This window comes from Platalea leucorodia (assembly GCF_965183815.1).
Source record: "Platalea leucorodia genome assembly, chromosome: Z".
NCBI lineage: Eukaryota > Metazoa > Chordata > Aves > Pelecaniformes > Threskiornithidae > Platalea > Platalea leucorodia.
In genome coordinates, this window is record NC_138858.1 from 51,236,865 (window position 1) to 51,258,252 (window position 21,388).

General features: G+C 37.5%; 1 protein-coding gene across 1 annotated transcript in view; it reads right to left on the reverse strand.

The window, feature by feature from the left end:
- Positions 1-6,434: 6,434 nt before the first annotated feature.
- The window catches only part of CHSY3 (chondroitin sulfate synthase 3), a gene marked incomplete at both ends in the record, with an annotated part of 170,134 nt that continues 155,180 nt past the window's right edge, over positions 6,435-21,388 (reverse strand). The window contains one exon of the mRNA XM_082336026.1: positions 6,435-8,000. Within this exon, the coding sequence (XP_082192152.1) occupies positions 6,435-8,000 (1,566 nt within the window). The remainder of the gene's footprint in view (positions 8,001-21,388) is intronic.

Here is a 21,388-nt window from a genome sequence, read left to right on the forward strand (position 1 = left end):
TTGTTTTGTTAAAAGCACCTATAATCTCTGGATATTCTCCAGCATCAGCACATGCCAGGTGCATGGCTCATCACTTGGCCCCAGTTATTTAAATAAACTTGCTGAGCTTTGTCAACAGAAAATATTCAGTCATAACTCATATTCATTCTGGATTTCTCATCAAGCAAAGCTATTGTATCAACGCAGCAAATAGAAGACCATAGGTGAACATACTTTATTTCAGCCACGTAGCTGTGCTTGCAAGGTTACATCAGCTGTATACTACTGCCCAGAAACCTTTGCTTAAAGAAACTCTTTCTTATTTAGAGCAGTGATGTACCATGTAACAGTACAAAACAGTGCCACACAGCAGCACAAGTTACAATGGAAAGACTAGAGCCTCTTAGGCACAAATAGAACAAAGCTGTCAAAGATCTCACTCCCAGTTAAATAACAATAAAGTGTGTCATGTCTAAAAAGAGAACAGGAAAAAGTCATAATTGCCAGTTAAACTATCACTGCAGTGAACTTGGGCTTGCTGGTCAGAACAAACCAGGTGTGAAAGGGCTACAGTTTTGGTATTGCTCCAAACGGTTTCAGCATTTGTCACTGCATGTAGAAGTGGAACGCAAAGCAAGGCAAAAAGCTTTCAGCGAGAAAGGAAAGCTGAGTTCTACTTTAAAACAAGTTTTGTGTTCCACTCTCTTAACATAACAAAGACACACACAACTCTCTGGATTTACAGCATTCCTATCCATCCTGCCACCCATGAAACACTTTTTACTGCATTCCTAACTTAACTGCATTCCTCATTTTTGTCTTCAACTGGTGGTAGCACTGTGTTTGGACTTTCTGCCTGCTCCCAGCAGTCACGCACTAAAAGCATGAAGGCAGATCCTGGGATACCATGATGCTTTGTAAAAACTCAGGCTTCTACTTACGTCTGTCCAAGACAGAATTGTCCTTACCTGAGAGCAGATCTGAGTTTTGGTTTTGAGGCTGAACTATGCTCAGCAGTTCTCTCTCTGGTCACTCATGGTTCAACAACCATCTTCAAAGCACTTATGTTTTCTTCAGTCAGCAGTGTATGGACAATTGTTTAAAATAAGCACAGTTTATTGCTCCATATTACCCTAAGCAAGGGCAAGAGCAAGTCATGAAGGCTTCCCAAATAACCAATAATAAAAATGTTCATGATCTCAAGCACAAGCATTTTTTTCATCATTAATTTTATTCTTTCTATCCTTTTTTTGATGGAATCACCTAAAGGCAATTTACCTGCTCTAAGCAAAAGTATTTGGCACCTACGTTAGCCAGCATACGTCTCTTTTAGGAATATCTTCACAGAGCCCATTGCATTGCTGGGACCTCCTTTTTAAAGGGATGCCTTCAGTGGGTGTGCCCAGAAGTTGTGCCCAGATGTATTTGACCTAGGTACCTACCATCTGATTATGCCACACCAGAGTCCCTCTGAATTTGAGGATCAGTCTCGCACATGTTTGGGTAAGTCCAGTAAGTCTTGCCTGCTGTATGAAGTTGGATGCTATGCCCATAGCTTTGCAGTCACTTAAAATCATTGGTAGACACGGCTGATTTGTGAAGAACACGACCACACTGCAGACATCCTATGCAGAGCTGAGGAGATCTTCCCACCAGCACTACAAAAGAAACAAAACCCCGCAGCCTACAGTATATAGTACATCTTTTGATCTCTGTCTATGTGGTTAAGCTTTCCACTAATGCTAAATAGGCACTAAATCAGCAAGGATGCTTTCAATTTATCCTCAAAGTTTCTATAAATGGCAAACATTGAATAATTAGATGCCTAGAAAATAAGGATGTAAAACTACAGTTTGTGTTATATAGTCCATATATGTGCTGTCTGACATCTTAATAACTGTTATTTTATTAAAATTACAGAACTGACAAATATGTTTCTGAAATTCTAGAGTAAAGATTTGAAGGCAAAAAAACCCCAAACAAACAAACAAACAAAAGAGATCAAGAAAATCCCCAGATTCTGTTCATTTTGCTAGACTTAAGGATGGGAAAGTTTTTGCATTTCCTTGCCTTGGTGGGATTCCAGTATGAAGGAGACCAGAGGAAGGGATGAAGTAATAATACTCAGAACACTTAACTTACAATGACAGCAAATGGAAACAATCTGAAGCAGGACTGGAAACTCATTCAGCAAAATACTCTAGTTCAGCAGTTTTATATGGCAGTGACATCATAAAACCATAACAGAAATACCATGCTACCTCAAAAAGTTTCAAATACTGTAGTAATATATACTGCAAATGGGAAGACCCAAGGAAAAGAAAAGTAGGAAGGAGAGTGAGTCATGAAAAGCTAGCTCATTAATCAAGTGAGTAAATGCTGACAGAAGAAAATGTAAAGAAAATTATTCTAAGAAATGAAAGAATTAAAAATGGACTGATTTAACTTTATATGTTACTTAAAACATATGACTGAGTATAACCTTTGGTGACATTCAGTTATTATAAGTAGTTAGACTTTTGTGAAACGTCTCATTGTGCTGCAGTTTAGGACCATAATCTTCACTACAACTCTCACATGATGGCTGATTTTTGTGTGTATCTACTATAGACATTTTTTGTTTTCTTCTTATCTGATTCTCCTTTAAAAATAGAGCAGAAACACAAAACTTTCCTCCAGTCAGTGGAGGACCAATTCTTAGTCCACATTTTTTTCCAAAAATTTTAACCTATTTCAAGTTGCAGGAAAATCAGATCTAGACTGCATATGTGTTTTGTTTATATCTTAAAGCTAGCATTGTTCTTTGGAGCAAAATCTTGTGTGGCAAACTATGTCTTAACTCATCACTAGAATTATTTCTTAAGAAACCAAAATAAATTTAAATTACTTATTTGCTCTATTTAAAGAAAGTGGTTGTTAACTCATGCCCCTTGTAAGTCTCCACAGTTCCTCAGGATCCGCAGTACACCCCTATGAGCCCTTTTACCAGGATTATAGTTTTTGCAACAGTCTTGAGGCACTGTTAAGCACACACTGGTACAAAGGCTCCAAAAGGCACTTTTGTGCACATCCTTCTGGTCTTTGGTGAGTGCAGAAGGTGCCTCTCTCTGTACTGCTTTTTGGGAAGACTGTTGGGCACCTTTTTCCCCACAGGTCCCATGATACGGTAGGACTCCAAGTGCGTGGTCCAGGACCACTAGCCCCACTGAGTGGAAGGACTGCTGGTTTTGCCCCTTCCTTCACAATGCCCCTTGAGAGGAAACAGGGAAGAGGTGTGGGACCAGATTCCCTTTCCACCCAGCGACAGGCAGACACAGGATCTGCACAAGATATCCTGCCCCCCCAACCCAATGAAACCTCAGTTCGGCATCCTTCTTTCACTCCTCCCAAACCCTTATTAAAATGGCCCTTCTGCTTCCCAAAAGCAGCTGGTGGCAGCAAAGATGCAAATGCTCTGCTAAATTAAGTACTGTGAATGGGAAAAGATGTCAGGATGGGGGTGGCATCGAGATTTCTGAGGTTTCTGTGTGGGGATTGCTGAGATTTTTTTTTTTTAAGAAAGGCAGTGTCTGAAAAGCCAAAGTGCGAGCAGTTTGCAACCCACTTCCCAGCAACGAAACCATGGAACCTGTTCCCACGGTAAGGAGGTTTTGTAAAAATTGGTCATTATGTTCTATTGTGAATTCATTAGGTACGCATTTACAAAGGGACATCATACACATAGAAATTTCATTTTACAATAAAGATTATGATTCAGACTAGACAAAAGCAAACAGTTGATTAGCATAGACATTCCCATGTTAATCTATACATCCATAACATTACTCTAACACTTTTGTGCTTTTTTTTTTTCTTTTAATATGATCTCCTTAGAAGGCATATTATTCCTTAAACAAACTAACACAAGTTCTCAAGTTATCTCAGGATAGTTCTTTCAAAAGACAATGCAATATTTCATAATAAACATTTATAATCAGTTTTTTAACAAAGTAATTCATCATATAAACAAATGAATCAGTCAGACACTAAATAAATATTTGTACTGGTAAATACTAGCATTTTGCTTATATCATGTAGGACCTGATCCTGCAAGCCCTCTGTATATGTCTTTATCCCCACTGAATGATTGGTTTCATTTCTTGTTCTAATCTACTATTTTACTTTGAGCTGAGCAAATACTTTCAGGCCACTAAGTAAAGTAATTGAAATAAGCACTGGAATACATCCCAGCAGACGATGATTTCCTTAGATGTCTTTGTAAATCAGTATTTTTTTTCATGTTTATGAAATTGTCACAAACATTTATCAACAGGCATTCAGTTTTTGATATTTACAATCATCTGAGTTGCATCAGTTAATTGAGATTGATCAGATAAATTGTATGTTCCTTGTTCTTGGCTCTCTAATTGAAAAAAGCGTGACCTTTGCACTTAATTTAAAGAGCGGTTTTCAAGAATTATTTCATAAGTAACAGTGAATTTTACTTTCTCCAGACATTTGAGCTAACAATACTGGGCCAGGTAGGCAAGAGCCTGCAGGAGAATAACAAGCCAGGAGGTCTCCTTGGGGAGGGCAGACAAGCAAGAATTACCTTCTATTTCTTCTCATCTACCACAATTACTACCTTCTTCAAGGCAATGGGGATGGCCTTTTTTAAAGCATACAGAAAACTATGGCCAGCCCTTTAATTCTGAGTTTACTCACTCCTTTTCAGGGATGCCTTTTTCCTTGTACGGTAAATGCAGAACAGAGAACCGCAGGTAAGAGACACTAACTGATCTACACACCCTCCTCGTGCCTTAGGAAATTTATCAGGATATCTTCATACCAATAGATGTGTCAGTAAATTCCAATCTTTTAGTTGTTTTTTGAAAGGAAACACTTTCAAACACACTGAAGGAGTCATTTACAGTTGAAAAAATTACAAACTTACTTAAATTCAATAATTGTTTACTTTTTCTTGCCTAGCTCTATTTGAAATATAGTTTGAAATCAAAGGTACTGAGGTTATTAGATGTACCCACTGTATTAATTTAAGTTTGGCTGAATTCTGATGGTTTCTTGGATGCCTTTGAGCTCTTACCACAGTACAACATGAAACGTTCCAAGCATGTGGCAAAAATAACAACGATTGTAACAAATTGCTGCCTGAACTGAAAAGAGGAACACATTTTGAAATTACTCTCTCTATATATCTATATATATATATATATAGGGATATACACACACACGTGTGCGCACACACACATATATATCCCTATATAAACATTTCTTTTAAATACAGAAATTGGTTTTATTATTTCTTATGTTGGTATAATTTTAAATACTTTACTCCGTGAATCCACAATATGACAACTTCAGGCTGTCCAGAGAGATAAATCTTAACACAGTCTTATAAACTCCACTAATATAAATATATTGGCAAGGAACTTTGACCAGCAATAGTAAAATTTGAAACTTAAATAATTATTCTACAATTATTTTAATTTTAACAACAAATTGCTACTGAGTACCAATATTCATGGAAAATGTAAAAAAAAAAAATACATACAGGTTTAACTTCTAACACTCTGTATCAAGTGCAGCTTTATGAAAGGAATGCAAAAGAAAATGATGTATTAGAGACTCATTCTAAAACAAGAAACAGCAACTTATACTATGTGTTTCAGAAAAAGAATACTGTATGCCTGCACTTTATCATAAATGACCATGTTGTGTCATAGTTTCTTCTTGCCTGCAAATGAAGGATGTTGGTTCACAAATCTTCTAAAGTGTACATAAGCATTTGATTAAATCCTGTTCCTTGTGAAAATAAAGTTCATTTACACTTAGAGTGAGCAACAATGAGGAGTTTGTTATTATAATAAGACATTTAAGGACCTTGGTAGCCAGTACCAGTTGTATTTGCAAGTAGCTCCTCAGCTTTTCTTTTTTTTTTTTTAAAAAATAAAGGTACAATCATAGTTATTAATTTACTTTAAAAATTCTAAAGATGAAGAAAAGTAGCGTTTATACATATAAGTCCTCATATAAATTATAAAACTCAAGTTTATCTTATAGAGTTCCATCCCCAGAAGAAGCATAAAGCACTTTTGTGGTACCTTCACCAGTAACTATTTGTATCACATCAAATCTGATAAATGCAACAAAGATGATACTGCATCCCAAAGCCGAAAGAGAGCATTCTTCTGATGCAGTCTCTTATGATGGATATGCTCCATGGGATCATATGATTGCTGTGACTTGACTGAATTTCAAATAAAGGAAATATGAAGGAATTCACCTCACCAGTTCAGTAGGTATAAGAAACATCAGTGAACAGCAGCCTCATCCTGTTTGAGGTCAACAGTCTTTGGAAGACAATGAGGAGGGAGTTTAAAACTATGACAGCAAAATCAAAAAACAATAACAACAATGAGGTAAACTCCCCTACAAAGGCCAAATAGGCTGAGATGTCAGGAGAGAGTTCGATTGTACCTGACACCCAAGTGTTTCTGTAGCCAGAGTTCAGCAAGCTGCATGGTAGAGGCAAGCGTACTTGCTTTGGACCCTAAGCACATTTTATATTGTTTCGGATCTAAATTGGGGTCACACTGAACTGGATGAAAAATATGGACGACTCCTACTTCTTGACTTCTGAAAGCCTTCAAGCCAGATGTTATCACTTTGGTAAAGAGGTCTACATCCTCAAGTCCCCAGCCTTGAATTGAGGTATCAAATCCACCAGCAGTAAGCAGATCACTTTTGTAAATACAGGTAATTCCAAATCCATACTCCCTCCAAAATCCAGTTCTTTTTGTGAAAACAAAACTACTGTCAGCTGGAGGGTTGCCTCCATATATTACTTTTGGATCATATTGGCTAAAGATGATAGGGTAGTAAACCTGTTCTCCCTGAATAGTGTTATCTCTGCATCGCTGGAGGAAGTCTGGTGTGAATACCAGATCAACATCACAGAACAGCAGCAAAGTGCCATTGTCAAATTGAGATGAGGCCATTTCAAGACCTAAACCTCTAGAAAACTTTCCTGCCATTGGAATCAGGGTCATATCTGCCTTGGGATACTTAATGCTGTATTCTTTCATTAGCTCTATGTGTTTGCTGGAGTCTTGGCCTGACTCAGAACTGAAGAGAATTATTGCCAACTTTACATTCTGCCTGGGAATCAGACAAGTCTTCTCAAAGTTATCCATAAATCTTGAGAAAATGTCAAATCTTCCTGTGACAGGGACAAGAATATGTATTTTCTTGTCACTGCGTCCCCCAATGTCTTTGGTGCCTTGGAATGATGAGGAAAAAATCTTCAAAGAATTTGAAAGGAAAGAGAAAGATTGAGTGTCAGTGTTGGTATCCTCCACCAGGCTTCTTACATCCAGCTCCTCTGCTTCTTTGAAGAAAGGTTTGCTAAACAATTGCTGAAGGTAAGCGTGGCGTCTCACCGGTACTGTAACTTTCCTTCCTTTGTGCCTTTTGTACAAAAGCAGTAAATCCAGGATGTACTCCACTCCATGCAGAGGGTCCACCCTGCGGTAGCCATACTGTATTTCCTTGAAATCAATGAGCCTTCCTCTAGATCTAGAGTTCTCATTTATCATTTCCATCACTTGCATCACAGTGTCATCCAGTGCAGCCCGCAGGACGCTGTTCAGGCTCTGCCGGGGTGGCTGGTTCTCCACCATCGAGTAAAGAAATTTTCCTGTCAGGAACTCCCACTCGATGACTTCGTCCCTTTCATGTGGCTGGAAATGACTGAAAGATGGCATCACTCCCAGTTGCTGATCTTCCTTATTTACTTCACTGTTACTGAGCTTGCTCATCAGGGCACTTTCTCTATGGAGCTGGATGGTCCGATAGCGCAGTTCAGAAATTTTGCGACTCAGTATGTAATTATGCAGCCTGTATTGGTAGGCTGGTCTTTTGTTTGGATGAAGTGTTATGGCTGTGTGAATCTTACTGTTGTGAAGATCTTGAATGTAACCCTTGCGGTTGTGTTCATAGTTTTCATGGAACAATTGCTGCATCTAGAAAGAGAGAGAGAGGAAAAAAAAAGACATTAAGTGGAAGCGCTTGTACCCACAAAAGGACCCATATTGGTACTTTGACCATTACCAGTTCTATACAGATCATGGCTATTTTTAAGCACAGAACTTCAAAGTATTCAGTAGGAATTATTTACAGTGTTTTGGTCCTAGTTTCAGTACTGTTCACAGTAGGTAAATATTGTCCTCTAACTAAACAGAAGGGCAGGTATCTTGCATTTATCTTTACTTCATCTAACTGCAAACCTAAACGAAATACTTAACCAAAGGTCTGTACGTAATACTTCTGAGCTCCCAGGTGCAGGCTGAATGCTGCTATGCACAAAACACTAAGTCTTCACCTACATCTAAACCCTTATTAGCACAGCTCCTTACTGAAAGGTTAGCCAACACTGATGATGTTTTTTAAGAGGACATTGGATTTATGTCTATGGAGCACAAAGCTGCTTGTATTTCCTACAGACATATGCAAATGGATAGTGCTACTTAACAGACAAAAACTGAATGGACTCATTTCAACAAAACTATTTTTTTTCCATATGGACAAAGAATTCAATGACTGAAATATAAGCATTGGAATACGTGTGTTGGCAGGGATACATGCAATAGAGTATGTCAATTAAGCTACAGATCGTGCCACTATAACTCACCCTGAGTAATTTCCAATGTATTTCTGTGGCAAGAAAAGACATTCTACTTCTGTCAAATTAGTAATTGTAATATCTTCTAAATAGTGAGAGGGATATTTTATGGCTGAAGCACAGGTCTAGGATTTAAAGTATCTGGCCTTTATATCTTTCTGTGCTAACAGCTAAACTATGAACAAATCATAAAACTTTCTCTGACTCAGTTTCCTCCCTAAACAAAACTTAGCTCATTATTAATTTAATGTGATGAATATTTATTCTTAAACGGGAAGTGATCTGGAGGAGTAAAATATTAACATCACAAATACATTTAAGACTCACCACTCTTTGCTAAGCTAACACCTACTAACTCCAGAGAAAAAGAATTATTTCCCATGAGTAGCAGATAAATGACAAGAGGCTGCTCTTTTTCATCTGCAAACAGACTGGTCTGTAATTAATACATAAAGAAAATGTGCTAATTAGATAGAAAATGATGTTTAAGCAGGTGTTGCAAGCTTGAGCTATAACCAGATTTTGAGATGGGTATTGGAGTTTGTCTTTTATACACTGAGGAAATCACGAGAGGTGAGGTCTGATGACACAATGTCTCAGACTCAAAACATTTAGCTCATTTTACTGCAATTCCTTCTACAACAGAGGTTTTGCTACTAGAAGTAATACTAAGCATAGGGCAATAAATGTAAAATAATTCCTAACAAAGCTAAGAACCGTGATTAAAATCCATTAGCATGTACGAGAAATACACATTGTCATACTTAGAAAAACAGAATTTTAGTACAAAATTTCTAGAATCTCTGTCCCACCCCATTCAGATCCCAAATGACTCTGCTTGAGCAAACATAGCTACTACTAATAGTCAGGTCAGCATTTTTGAAGCTGCAGTCATACAACGTGGAGAAAAGCAACAGCCTGAGAACTACCTGAAGCTATCTTAAATTCGCCATCAATAAAACAGATATGTCTGTTATACTAAAGCGAAAGTGAGAGTGAAAAAGCATACATAGTTACAAAATTACTCAAATACTCCTTATTCACAGAACTCCTACCTAAAGCTGTCAGAGCACATTTCTTCTGTCTTGGGAGGTGGGTATTTTGCTTGTCATGTGAGATGAGATGAACCAGGGACATGAGGGCTTGAGCCATTTCCTTGCTATCACAGAGAACAGGAACCAACACCAGCAATACTGAGTCAGCATTTACCCACCAGTGCTGGCAAAATCAAAATATGGCTTCCTTGAGGGCAAGAGATGGACACTGTCAGGACAGGAAGATTAGAGATTAGGGACTGAATTAGAGAGAAGTGCCTGGGAAAGGGCTGGGTGACGATATTTGTTCTTTGGAAGAATCATTTTCCCTTCTCCCTCTACAATTTACATTTTGAATAATGAAAAAAGATCAGCTGATCAGGTGAGATTTCCACCTCTCCAGTTGTAAGTCATACTCTCTTCCTGGCCCTTTTTATTTAAAGCAGTCTACTGTGTGCTCTGCAAAGTGACTGTGCTTTTGCATTCTCCACTTCTTCTGGAAAAAGTTGAATCCATGATTTTCATGTTTAGGGTTTCATATTAAAATCCTCTTATAGGAAAATAAAGAAAAAGAGAATGTATAACATCGAAAACAAAAGAAAGAAGGAGATGCTGTTTGGTTGCTGAATGGTATCAGCGTCCTTCCCCACAAACCCTCCACTCTTTCTGAAGTCCTCTAATCATAAAGAATCACCTGAGTTTTTCTTCATCCACAATGAAGAACGGTATTTGAGTATAACTGAAACAGCCATTAACTACCTTTACACATGTAACTTATGGTACCTGAATTTTCACAGTAGGTTTTATTTAAAGTAGTATAATGTATTTTATCCAAAAGATTTTAAACAGATGACAAACTGTCGCTGTAATACTAAATGCTGTCCTCCTAGTGTGCAAATTCTTCTGTAACCCTTGACTTATTACAAGCTCAGCTTCACAGCAGAATCATTAGCAGCACTCATTTAACAGGAATATTCTATTAATATACACACTGCATTTTTATTACATTCTAATTTCAGATGCCTTCGTTTATTTGATATGCTCCACTGAAATCACAGCGAGAGGATGTACTCCATTATACTAATGATTTCGCTTTTGATAATCAACAACAGATTAACAGCAGCAATGAAAAAAAAATTGAATCAACCCAGTAATACAGTATTATCACACATATACAATACTGTACTAATCAATTTTAAATGATGTTACTAAACGCTTTTAATAGATCTCAATACAGAGAAAACCATTCCAAACAAATATGACACTGATATCATAAACTCTTCCTGAAGACAGCAGGTTTTAATCTTGGTGCCACACAGAAATTTGTTTTCCATATTGCAGGACAAAAATGTCTTTTTACAACTCAAATTATTAATACCTAGATGAAGGCAATTCAATGTGATCCTAACTTTGCTTTGAAATTTCTAAGCAAGGTGGTCGAGCCTAGGAGGCAAAGATGATTAAATTTCCTGCAGAATGGACTTATGCAAGGGCCTGAATTGGTCAATGCAGTCATAAGTGATCTGGAAAAGGAGGTGATTTGGGAGGTGGTGAGATTTACTGAATACAAATTAAAATCATTAAGCACAGTAAAAGTAAAGCTGCCTGCAAAAGTTGTGATGATTTTGAATGTCCAGGTAATAAAATGGCAGATTAAATTCTGTGTACATAAATGCAAAGCACATGTGAAGAAGGCAATCCTAATCATACCTGAAGAATGTCAGGCTGTATGCAAGCTGTTAGCACTCTGGAAAGAGAACCTAGTTACTCAGTAGGCAATTCTGTGCAAATGTCATGTCGATGACAAGAAAAGCAAATAGCATGAGGACGAGTCTAGAGTGAATCAGAAACATCATTATATGGTTGTGTCCATAGTGCACCTGAATCTCAAAGGCTGTGGGCAGGTACCTTGTCAATATCATGACGTCCCATCTTAAATTAATAACATATGAGTAGAAAGGTACTAAGCAAGGCCACCAGATGATCACACATGTGGATCGTTAGATGAATAGAGGGAGAAAGGGCGTAATCCAAAGAGGGACAACCCCCAGATCTATAAAGTCAGTAGCACCGTAAGGGAAATAGATAGGAATAGTCACCGTCTCTTCTCACATAAAGAACTAATACACATACAATGATGCTCTCAAGATTCAAAAACCAAAAAGGAAATACTCGCATAGCTCAACCACAAAACTTACTGGCATGGGAACTGCAGATGGTAAAATTTTGCACGGCTTCAAAGAGTGAGCCAGCAGCTTAGTGGGAGACTTCCATCATTGCTATGTTAAACACAAAGGTACACTTTCTCCATAACATTGCTGTACTGCAGACTCCTGGGGCCCCAGCTGAGCTTATATCACGATATGTCTTTATTGTCTTCAACCCCTGCCTTGGCTTCTTCTACTGGTTACTGCAGAGAGAGGGTATTTTGTCAAATGAACGTTTAGTATCACGTGATACAACCACTTTACATTCACTGAAACTAGTGAATGGGAGAAGTTGTCTTCAATTCAATATAATACATGGAGACACAAAATTTTATTTTTTCATATTGCAGGACTTTGTGACTTTCTTGAAGAGTTTGCTGTCTTCTGAACAATTCTTACAGGACAACTAATGCATGATTTGGCAAGGACTTCTGCTTGCCTCTTTTCATGCTAGCTGAAACTAGAAGTTGGCAAGAAATGTGAATAATCTAATCATGCTCTGAGGAACTCTGAACTGCAAGCAGGAATGAAAAAAATGAGAAGAAACAAATTAGAATAAAGGCAATGCTTTATTATAGTGGCAGAGAAATATAATAGCTAATACATAAGCACAATGTAATTTGCATTGCAAGCTCTGAAGTCATTGTAATCTCTGTGATTTACTGATGTAATATAAAAGGAAAGTTCTTATTACATATACACAAAAGCCCAAAATAACCTACTCTATTATTGCAAGACTATCACATATTAAAAGATTGAATGCAAATAGTGCTTTTTAAATTAACACAATTTTTCTTTGAGCATTGCTTAAGAACAATTTCTCCCATTTAACAGAGAAGACATGGAACTTAATTCTCCATCCACTCTAGCTCTTCCTAAATCTACAGCAGTACTAAACTGTTGACCATTTTATCTAAACTAGACTTTTAATAAATTTAGAAATAAGATGGACAGGAACTATTCCTGGTCTTTCTTCACCCTGCTCTTTAGAGTTTCGCTCTCCTAAAGATGAAGATTTATTCACTGTTTCCAGTGACTTCAAGGGGCATTTCACCCATATGAAGAAAACATGAAAAACCTGTGTGTTCACAAAGATACTCTTTGGCTGAACAGCAGCAAGCTGAGTACCTTAATTGAAGGATGAGTTTAAAAAAAAAAAAAAAAATAATAAATCCAGGTAACTACAGGCAGAGTAGGATGCTCTCAATAATGTGTACTACAATAAAATGCAACACTAAGCTATGGGTGGTCATAAGTTTCTGGACAGGAAAACAGATTTCAGCAAGTCATTTGGTATGGTGCTATGAGAAGAAACTGTCATCCTGGAGAAGATAAGGATTAAGACTGGAATTATGAAATGCATATGAACTGGATAACAGAGAAGCAATAACTGGCTATGTTTAAATGGGGAACTGTCAGTTTGGAGGGAAGTCATTACAGAAGCTTCTGAGGAACAACATCATACCTAGTGACATTGACACAAAATCTGGGTCACTGCTCACAACACAAAGTCGAGGACATCATGATGAGACAACAGAAGACACCTCAGAAGAAGAGACAGAGAACTTGGAGAAGCAACACTGCAGAAATTCAGTGGTTGTAATAAAACACACATAATCCTACACCCGTGGTTTTAAGAGCTAGCTGCCTAAGTTATCTTAGGAAAGTTGACTTTTTAAACTGGAAATAACTGACAAGTAAGAATAATGTAAGAATATTAGCAGACAGTAAGGTGACATGTAGAGATTATAAAACATCAATGTGAATCCTCCACAGAAAAGGAAAACAGTATTTTGTGTTGCATCAGTCAGAATATTTCTGAAAGACACAGTGGACAACTTCACACAATCCTGAACCTGCATCTTTATCAAATGCGTGGGACCAAATCAATGCAAAAGAGATCTGTCAGGACCAGAAACTATCCTATGAGAAGAGGTTAATGTTATTTGGCTTGTTTAACCTTGCAAAATGAAGGATAAGAATCATATTGTCTCTAAATCCATTAAGTAAATAAGAAAGAGATAATGAAAGCAAACTAGCCTTAGGTTTATCTCGGCAGGAAATTAAAGGAGAATTTCTAGCTGTCAGAAGAAGAAGGGTTTAGAACAGATTTTCAATACAAGTAATGCATACCATTTAATCAGGTTATAAAAAACTAGATTGCTTGTGAGTAGAGGAATCAATGACTTGAGAGATCCATTCAATTTTTCGTATTGATACAGTGTTTGGTTTTTAGTAAGAATTAATTACATATTATTAATTGGCAGCAGCCAACCTTCCTACAGATAGACATTACACTGAAAATACCTAACATTGTCTTTCTGTTCACAGTCCTCAGCCAACAGTAGTTCGTTATGTTTGCACTTAGTGTAATGCCTAACAAACCAGCTTTATATCTGTAAAAATGATGGCTGGTAATGTAATAGCTTTATAACACAACCATTTGTTTGTAGTTTATAATGCATCTGTGAAGCATTTTGCCACAAAAACAGAACAAGGATTCATGTTTCACTATTCAAATTATTCTAAGGGGTTAAAACCTGCTGCTGTCTTTATATTATGCCCATCACTTTAGCATACGATGCACCCAGAAACAACAGGGAAAACTGGAGTGTAATTATAATCTATAAGTGACTGTAAAACACCATGTATACAAGAGTTACATCTTGCTGCATATTGAAACGCATATTCGCTAATTCTTCCTAGAGAATTAAGTTTGAGCCAACACAGCCACAGAAGAACACATTGAATACTATTCCATTTCACACATCATTAATAGACACATTAAATAACTTAAGCACCAGAATCAACAGTCTTCCTGCTGACATCATCCCCAGGATGAACAAAACTTGATGTATTGATTCCAGCTCTGGTGTGTAGGGCATAGTAAGCAGAAAAATTACAAGCGCACACCACAAATTCAATTAGTAGTTTCTTCAGCATTAGGATTGTTCACTCAATAGAAAGGGATCTAACTTCTTATTTGCAGACTAGCTAGGTATGATATGTAGTGATCAAAATAAAAAAGAGCTAATTTTTTTAGACTCTTTAGAAGTAGAACTGTGCATTAATTATTTATAACTCTTCTGCTGGCCCTCACCTTAATGAGATTAATAAATAAAGGTTAATACAAACCCTTTTGGACCATTTTCCCCCCACCTCCTTTCTCATAATAGTCAAACCATTGGACTGAAATCAGCTCAGCACGCTGTAAGCCAAGTGACATCAAGAAAAGCTAAAATAAAGCGCTCATGAAACAGTGCTGCTCTGTTAAAATTAGTAGACTTTTTTGACATTGCATCTCTTTATAGCTTTAAACTAAAAAAATGCACTCCAAATCCCAACGTTTTTCTGCAATGTAGGACAGACAATACAAGAAAGATGTATAAAGTCACGCTGTTTTATGTATGATTCTAGCTACCCTCCTGCTATAGGGTTACTTCACCAAGCACACAATGTAATAAAATCCAACAAATCTGTACAGGCGAAATAATTTATTTTGCTATCATAGTGTAAGTTTTGTGTAATTCAGCGATCTTCAAACTTGTGGTTGCTCCCACATCCTCATGTCATTGAGGAAGCTCAGGAGAGGAAAGCACATCCACATTCTCATGGAGTTACACAGTGAGACGCTGGCAAGTGCACTGGGACTAGCTATATGTTTACAACATGAGTCTTGGGAGCTGAACATGCCCTCCTCAGCACTGACTGAATATACTTGCAGTCCAGCAGGTAAATCAATCTGCAGTTTTGGCATTCATTTCCCTCATTACTGAAGGTGATTTATCACAGTAGCATTGCCTGCTATTGCATCCAGGCAACAGCCCTAAGCATGCATGTTATTTTATACCCTTTTGAAGATCTTGGCAGGACACGTGCACTTCCTTAGGCAACAGGTCCATGCTTAAAACTTTTCCAAATGACAAAACTGTTCTCGGGCTCCTCCCAGTCAGGTGAAGGGCCAATCCACCCTCGTGCAAGCCAAACCCTTCCATGCCCTCAGGGCCGTACTGCCAAACTGGATCTCGCCCAGGTTCCTGCCACGCCACAAAGGCTGCTGCAGCTCCCTGTACAACCACCCTTCCCTGGGGCTCTGCCCCTCACTCACTGGTGGTGGCTGTGCCTCAGGTATTTTGTCTGGAAGGTCTCCCAGAAATAGGGACTCTGATTTTATTCCTGCAGTAAAGAAAGATGCCCAGTATTTGATAGCTGGTACCCCGCTGGAAGATTTATGAGGTTGCTGCCTTGGTTACTGAGTAAACTGTTCCACCTCTGGGAGAAAGGAGAGCCGATAGCTGTTTGCTACTTGCCAGTGAGCTCTAAAAAAAAAATTCAGATCTGGAAGAACTGTGTCAAAGGTGTTGACTTTGACTAACTGTTTTTTTCTTGTCTGAGCTTGCTGACAGTTAATGTTTATTCCCGATCAATTCTTTTTGGTTGGAGTTTTCCTAAAAACAATATGTCCTTTTAATAGCTTTGTATACAGCTCAGAGAACTTGAAGTTGTGTAACATCCTACAGCAGTATCTATATAAATAATTTAGAAAATACATTTCTTTACATACTGAAACTCTATTTTCAGACTGTAAATGCTATGACAATTGTTCTAGGATCAACGACTAGTACAGTAAAATGCTCTCAGGCTAAGCCTTTAAATAATTTGCTGGGATCAAGGTGAAGAAAATGAATTTTCATTCCAAATATTAAGACGTACATTTCAATGATTTCTCTTTTAAATATACATTATGAGACAGGCGCAGAGTTGATTAATAAGCGGTATTTCACAAATTTTAAGATATATTTCATAACTTTCATTCAGCATTTTAGAAACAATAAAAATGAACTATTTCAGCATTTGTATCAAGTCCTTAAAATATTTCATCATTAAAATAGCATGCTTAATTTCATTATGATGGTCTGCTAGTTACCTATAATCTGTATCAACTACACTCTACAGGAAAACTAACTTCTTTATATACTTGCATTATTATTTACAGAATTCATATTATATTTTAAAAAAAGGCATTGCAAAATTTAATCACAAAAGTGATTCATAATCACTTACAGGAAAAGCAAAATACATTTTCAGTGTAAGTCACAAAAACTTCCTGAAGGTTCACACACAATACTTCATCAGAGTATTTAAAAATATTTCTACCTACAAAACATACACTTTTTTAATATGCAGTTGAGAAAATGCTTACTCGTTAACTTCAAGGAGCAAAAGAAGAGGAAAGTTACTTTGCCAACATCTTATCCTTAAGCGTAGACCATTTCTGAAGGTATTTTACAACCATCACTGAATGATAAAGTTAAAACCCAGTTTTTCTGTTAGCACAAATAATAGTAATTAAAGTTTATTGTGGCTATGGAATTTTTTTATTAAAATAATTACAACTAACTCATTTACATAATACATGTATTTTCAAGTGTTTAAGTATTTTTATTTCTTGACCTTAAATTGTCCCTTTCTTGCTGTGTAACAGATTTGGCCATACAGAGGCAAAAACATTAAAATCTGTTAAATTATTAGCCTGCAACACTTGCATCAGAAAAAAATGGAAAGGTCTTTAAAGGTCACATATTTAGTCAGAAATACCAAATTCTATCCTTTGGATTATGGAAAAAAGATGAAATGGTGATTTGAAGACTGATGATCTTTCTGAATCATTTCAGTGTGTCTTATGAAATGAGCTAGTATATTTGTTTAATGATAAACTTTACTAAAACATGGAGTTCTGCATCTGTGTATCTGATCAAAGATCTGAACACTGTAATTATTCCTGTAAGTGCATAAATAGCAAAAAAGCTGATTCCACATATACAAATTACATAGAAACTGGAAACTTGATTTTTTTTGTGCTATATGGGTAATATCACATTTGGACTAGCAACATAGCCCACTTTACAGGATTACTCCAGAAGGAATTTTTACTGAACAATTTCCCTTTTGTTACACAGACAAAGATCATGGGCAAGTCCATTATTTTAATGACAAGTTGAGTTTTTCAAGCTTTTTATTTTCTGATCCTGTGTTTTATTACAGGGAATTAGGAAACATTTTGTGGCTTGTGACATACGGTGTGGATATCCTCTGGACCCCTGTGCATCAAGCAACTAGTATGTGTTTGCCTAGAATTGTTGCCAATAATCTACAATGAATGCATATTGGCCTTTCCATTCTCATGTTCCCAGCAGTACTCATATATTTATATTCAGCTCATCCCAACAGCCCTCCCTCCCACAAAAAAAACAGACTTCCAAGGAAACCATCCAAATCTTGACAGTTTTTAGCATGGATGTACTCAGCACAGTAAGAAGGCTGAAGCTCTCCACAGTGTTACACCAGAGAGTAGTTTGTTGCATGACTGTACGAAGGTGCACAGGACAGTATTTCATACATACTTGGCTAGAGCTATTCCTAAAAAAATAGCCATAATGCATCCTTTCTGTTCTTGACTTGTAGAGAGCAATCTTCTTGTACGATGTGTTTGAGAGCCTTCATCCATCTAGCCCTGTTTCATAATAACCAACCGCGGATGGGGACAGGGAATTAACATCCTGTAATGGGCCCGAGGCCACGCTGCGTGGCTGAGCTTCATGCCGTGACTTCACTCCTATCATACACGCTGCTACAAGGACAGAGGCTCAGCACGTGATCTGCACTCCTGTCACATTGCCTGACGTGGGAAACTAACTCCCTCCACTCACAACCCTGCCACGTGCAATGTATGAAGTCTCTACCGCTGAATGAAGAATGAGATTTTCTTCCGTGCCTCAATTTTACAGTGCAATATAAAAATTTAATGTTTCTATAGCCTTTATGCTTCAAGTACTCTGAGTGGGTAGTCTTAATACAGTGGGAGAGAACAATTTTATATAGCAAGAGAAAGCAGCCCCACACATGCCTCGCCTCAGTAACAACACTAGCTATAAACACTATGAAGCTCCTTTCTCATGAAAAATCCTTCTACAGTAGTGGTATTTTACAAGGCACAATCCTCCTTACTGGGAGATGAGCATCTGTGCAAACTACAAGAGTCTGACACAAAGGGTTCTCTGGTGTTTATGACTTTCCTTGGAAAATAAATCTAACTGAAGAATCTGCATGCCTGAACCTTCCTGAACGTGTTATCCACTACAGAAGATGTACATCACATGGCTCTGCAGGAGCTCGGAAGGTCTTCCTTAACTGATTCAGTCATAAGTGTCCTTACTTTTGAAGTAATTCAGCAATTCAGATGTTGAAGAAAACATTGAGAGAAAGCCACTATAATTTTTCATTCATTTGAAAAAAAAAAGCTAAAAAAACAAGCTTCAGGGCTAAAAACCCTGAGATCTAAGTGCTGAGGTAAATTGTTTCAAAGTGGAAATGCTTCTCTGCCTCACTAGTTGGTCACATTTCTGGCTAAATGAAAAGTTCTAAGTGAAAGCAATTATTTGTGTTTAATATTCACAGTATATTTATCATTATAGCCTACAAAAGGGAAGTGCTCTGAGGTATTATGTATCAGTGCAGTCGATTATTGGGACATAAAAGGTTTTTCCTCATCTTGTTTGATTGGGTTTTAGAGTCTTTAGTAAGTATTACTGTTTGAGGCTAAAATTTGAGGCTAAAATGAAAGCAAAAAATATTTTTTTCAAGCTGTTTTTATTGCTCCCTCAGTTTTACCTAATGTTGTGCAGAATCCACTTCAATACAAAAGACGGCAAAAACGAATAGCCCTATGCTCCCCAAAGTCCACAGTTATTTGGAAACAGCACTTCACTTTCCATAAATGTTAAAAGAAATAATAGGAACGTCTTTAACTTTAGAACTTTAACTTTAGAAGATTTATCTATACAAGCCATGTACCAAAACCATTCTCCTTTTAAGCTTAGCATCACAATTGTTTATTAACAGCTAATTAATATAAATTGCCTTTACACAGTGATAGGCATTCTACCACATTATTCTGTCACCCCCAAACACTTTTCTTTTCTGCAAAAACATGAGTTTTGGGAACTTGTTAAGTAACGTTAATCCAGTGCAACGTGATGCAACTTTGATCTTCAGCCTTGAAGCTGATCCTGCTTGAAGAGCAAGGGACTGGACCAGATGATACCTAAGGTCTCTTTAACTTAAATTGTTCTATGACCCTACAATTCTATATTAGTAAGTATTCTGATATTACGGAACATAATTTGAAGAGGAACATGTGGCAGAAATTTCTACTATCAGTATTTCTACTATCAGTATTAGGGAATGTGCACCTGGCATCCTCCAAAAGTCTTTCACAAAAATATAAGCTTTGGGAGATTAGGAACACTGACAATTCAGAGTATTCTTAACTTGTTAATACATGACCTCTGGTATATGGCACATATGCGGAGGCAAACAACATATAGCATGATTCAAAATTTTTAGGAGTAAAGAGATGCCTTAAAGAGATGCTACTTCCTCTGTCCATTTATCCTTTTCTCCCTTGATCTTACATACAATTAATTTTTTCACCTACCTCTTTTCTTGGGAGTGTCTTTCTCCTCTGCAGACTTCTGGAAAGTGTTTAGATACAGCAAAAAGTAATAATTCTCCTGTGCTGAGTTGACACCCTTCTGTTTAATCAGATACCTAAGTCTGTCTTTTCTTTTTTTCCACCCAGTAGGTCTAAAACTAAATCATTTATACAGGCCTGGAATTATGTATCAGGAACCCTATAAGAAGAGTACCACGACATTCCTGAAGATGAAATACATAGTCTCAACACATGTATTGTACACAGCCAGTTATACAAAATGACACCAATGGCAATTTCATCAGCTGAACTTCCGTGCAACTTAAAAAAAAGATACACCGGAAGGAATTTCTCAATCAGAAAATGTATCTTGCCCCCCTATAGAAGAATGCAGTGCACCAGCAGATCTCTCCTCTGCTAATAATGATAAAGTTTCTTCTCTCCTCTGCTTCTGAATGATAAAGACAACAAGGCAGGGAACTGCACCTGGGGCTTCCTTTTTCAGAAACTGCATATTCTCTATGTGAACAAGTGAATACTAATGGTGTGCTCCTAACACTACTGCAACATCAGTCTTGTCTACACCCACCTCCTTCCACTGGGAAGTTAAGCCATACCAGGAATGCTCACACAGCTGGAGTTAGGGGATTTACCTACAGGGGACCATGAGAAATAAGCACTAGGTTCATGAAAAAGGCAGCTTTTCTAATACTGAGGCATTGCTAAACAGAAGATCAACATCAAAGGGGCCCGGGACTGCTAGCCAGAGCAGTGCTGGTCCCTGGCTGAAATGCCAGGAGATTAAAGTTTGCTATCCCCTGTGGACTGGAACCAAACAGAAGGGAGTTTGGTGAGTTTCTCAACACAAAGTTTGTTCAGATCCCTGACCTGAACAAATCTGCAAAGAAGAAATACAACAGAATGCTGCATTTGCCTTCAGTGTTGCTTGTCTGATTATTTCTAGAGATATTTTCTCCTCAGATACAGGCACATC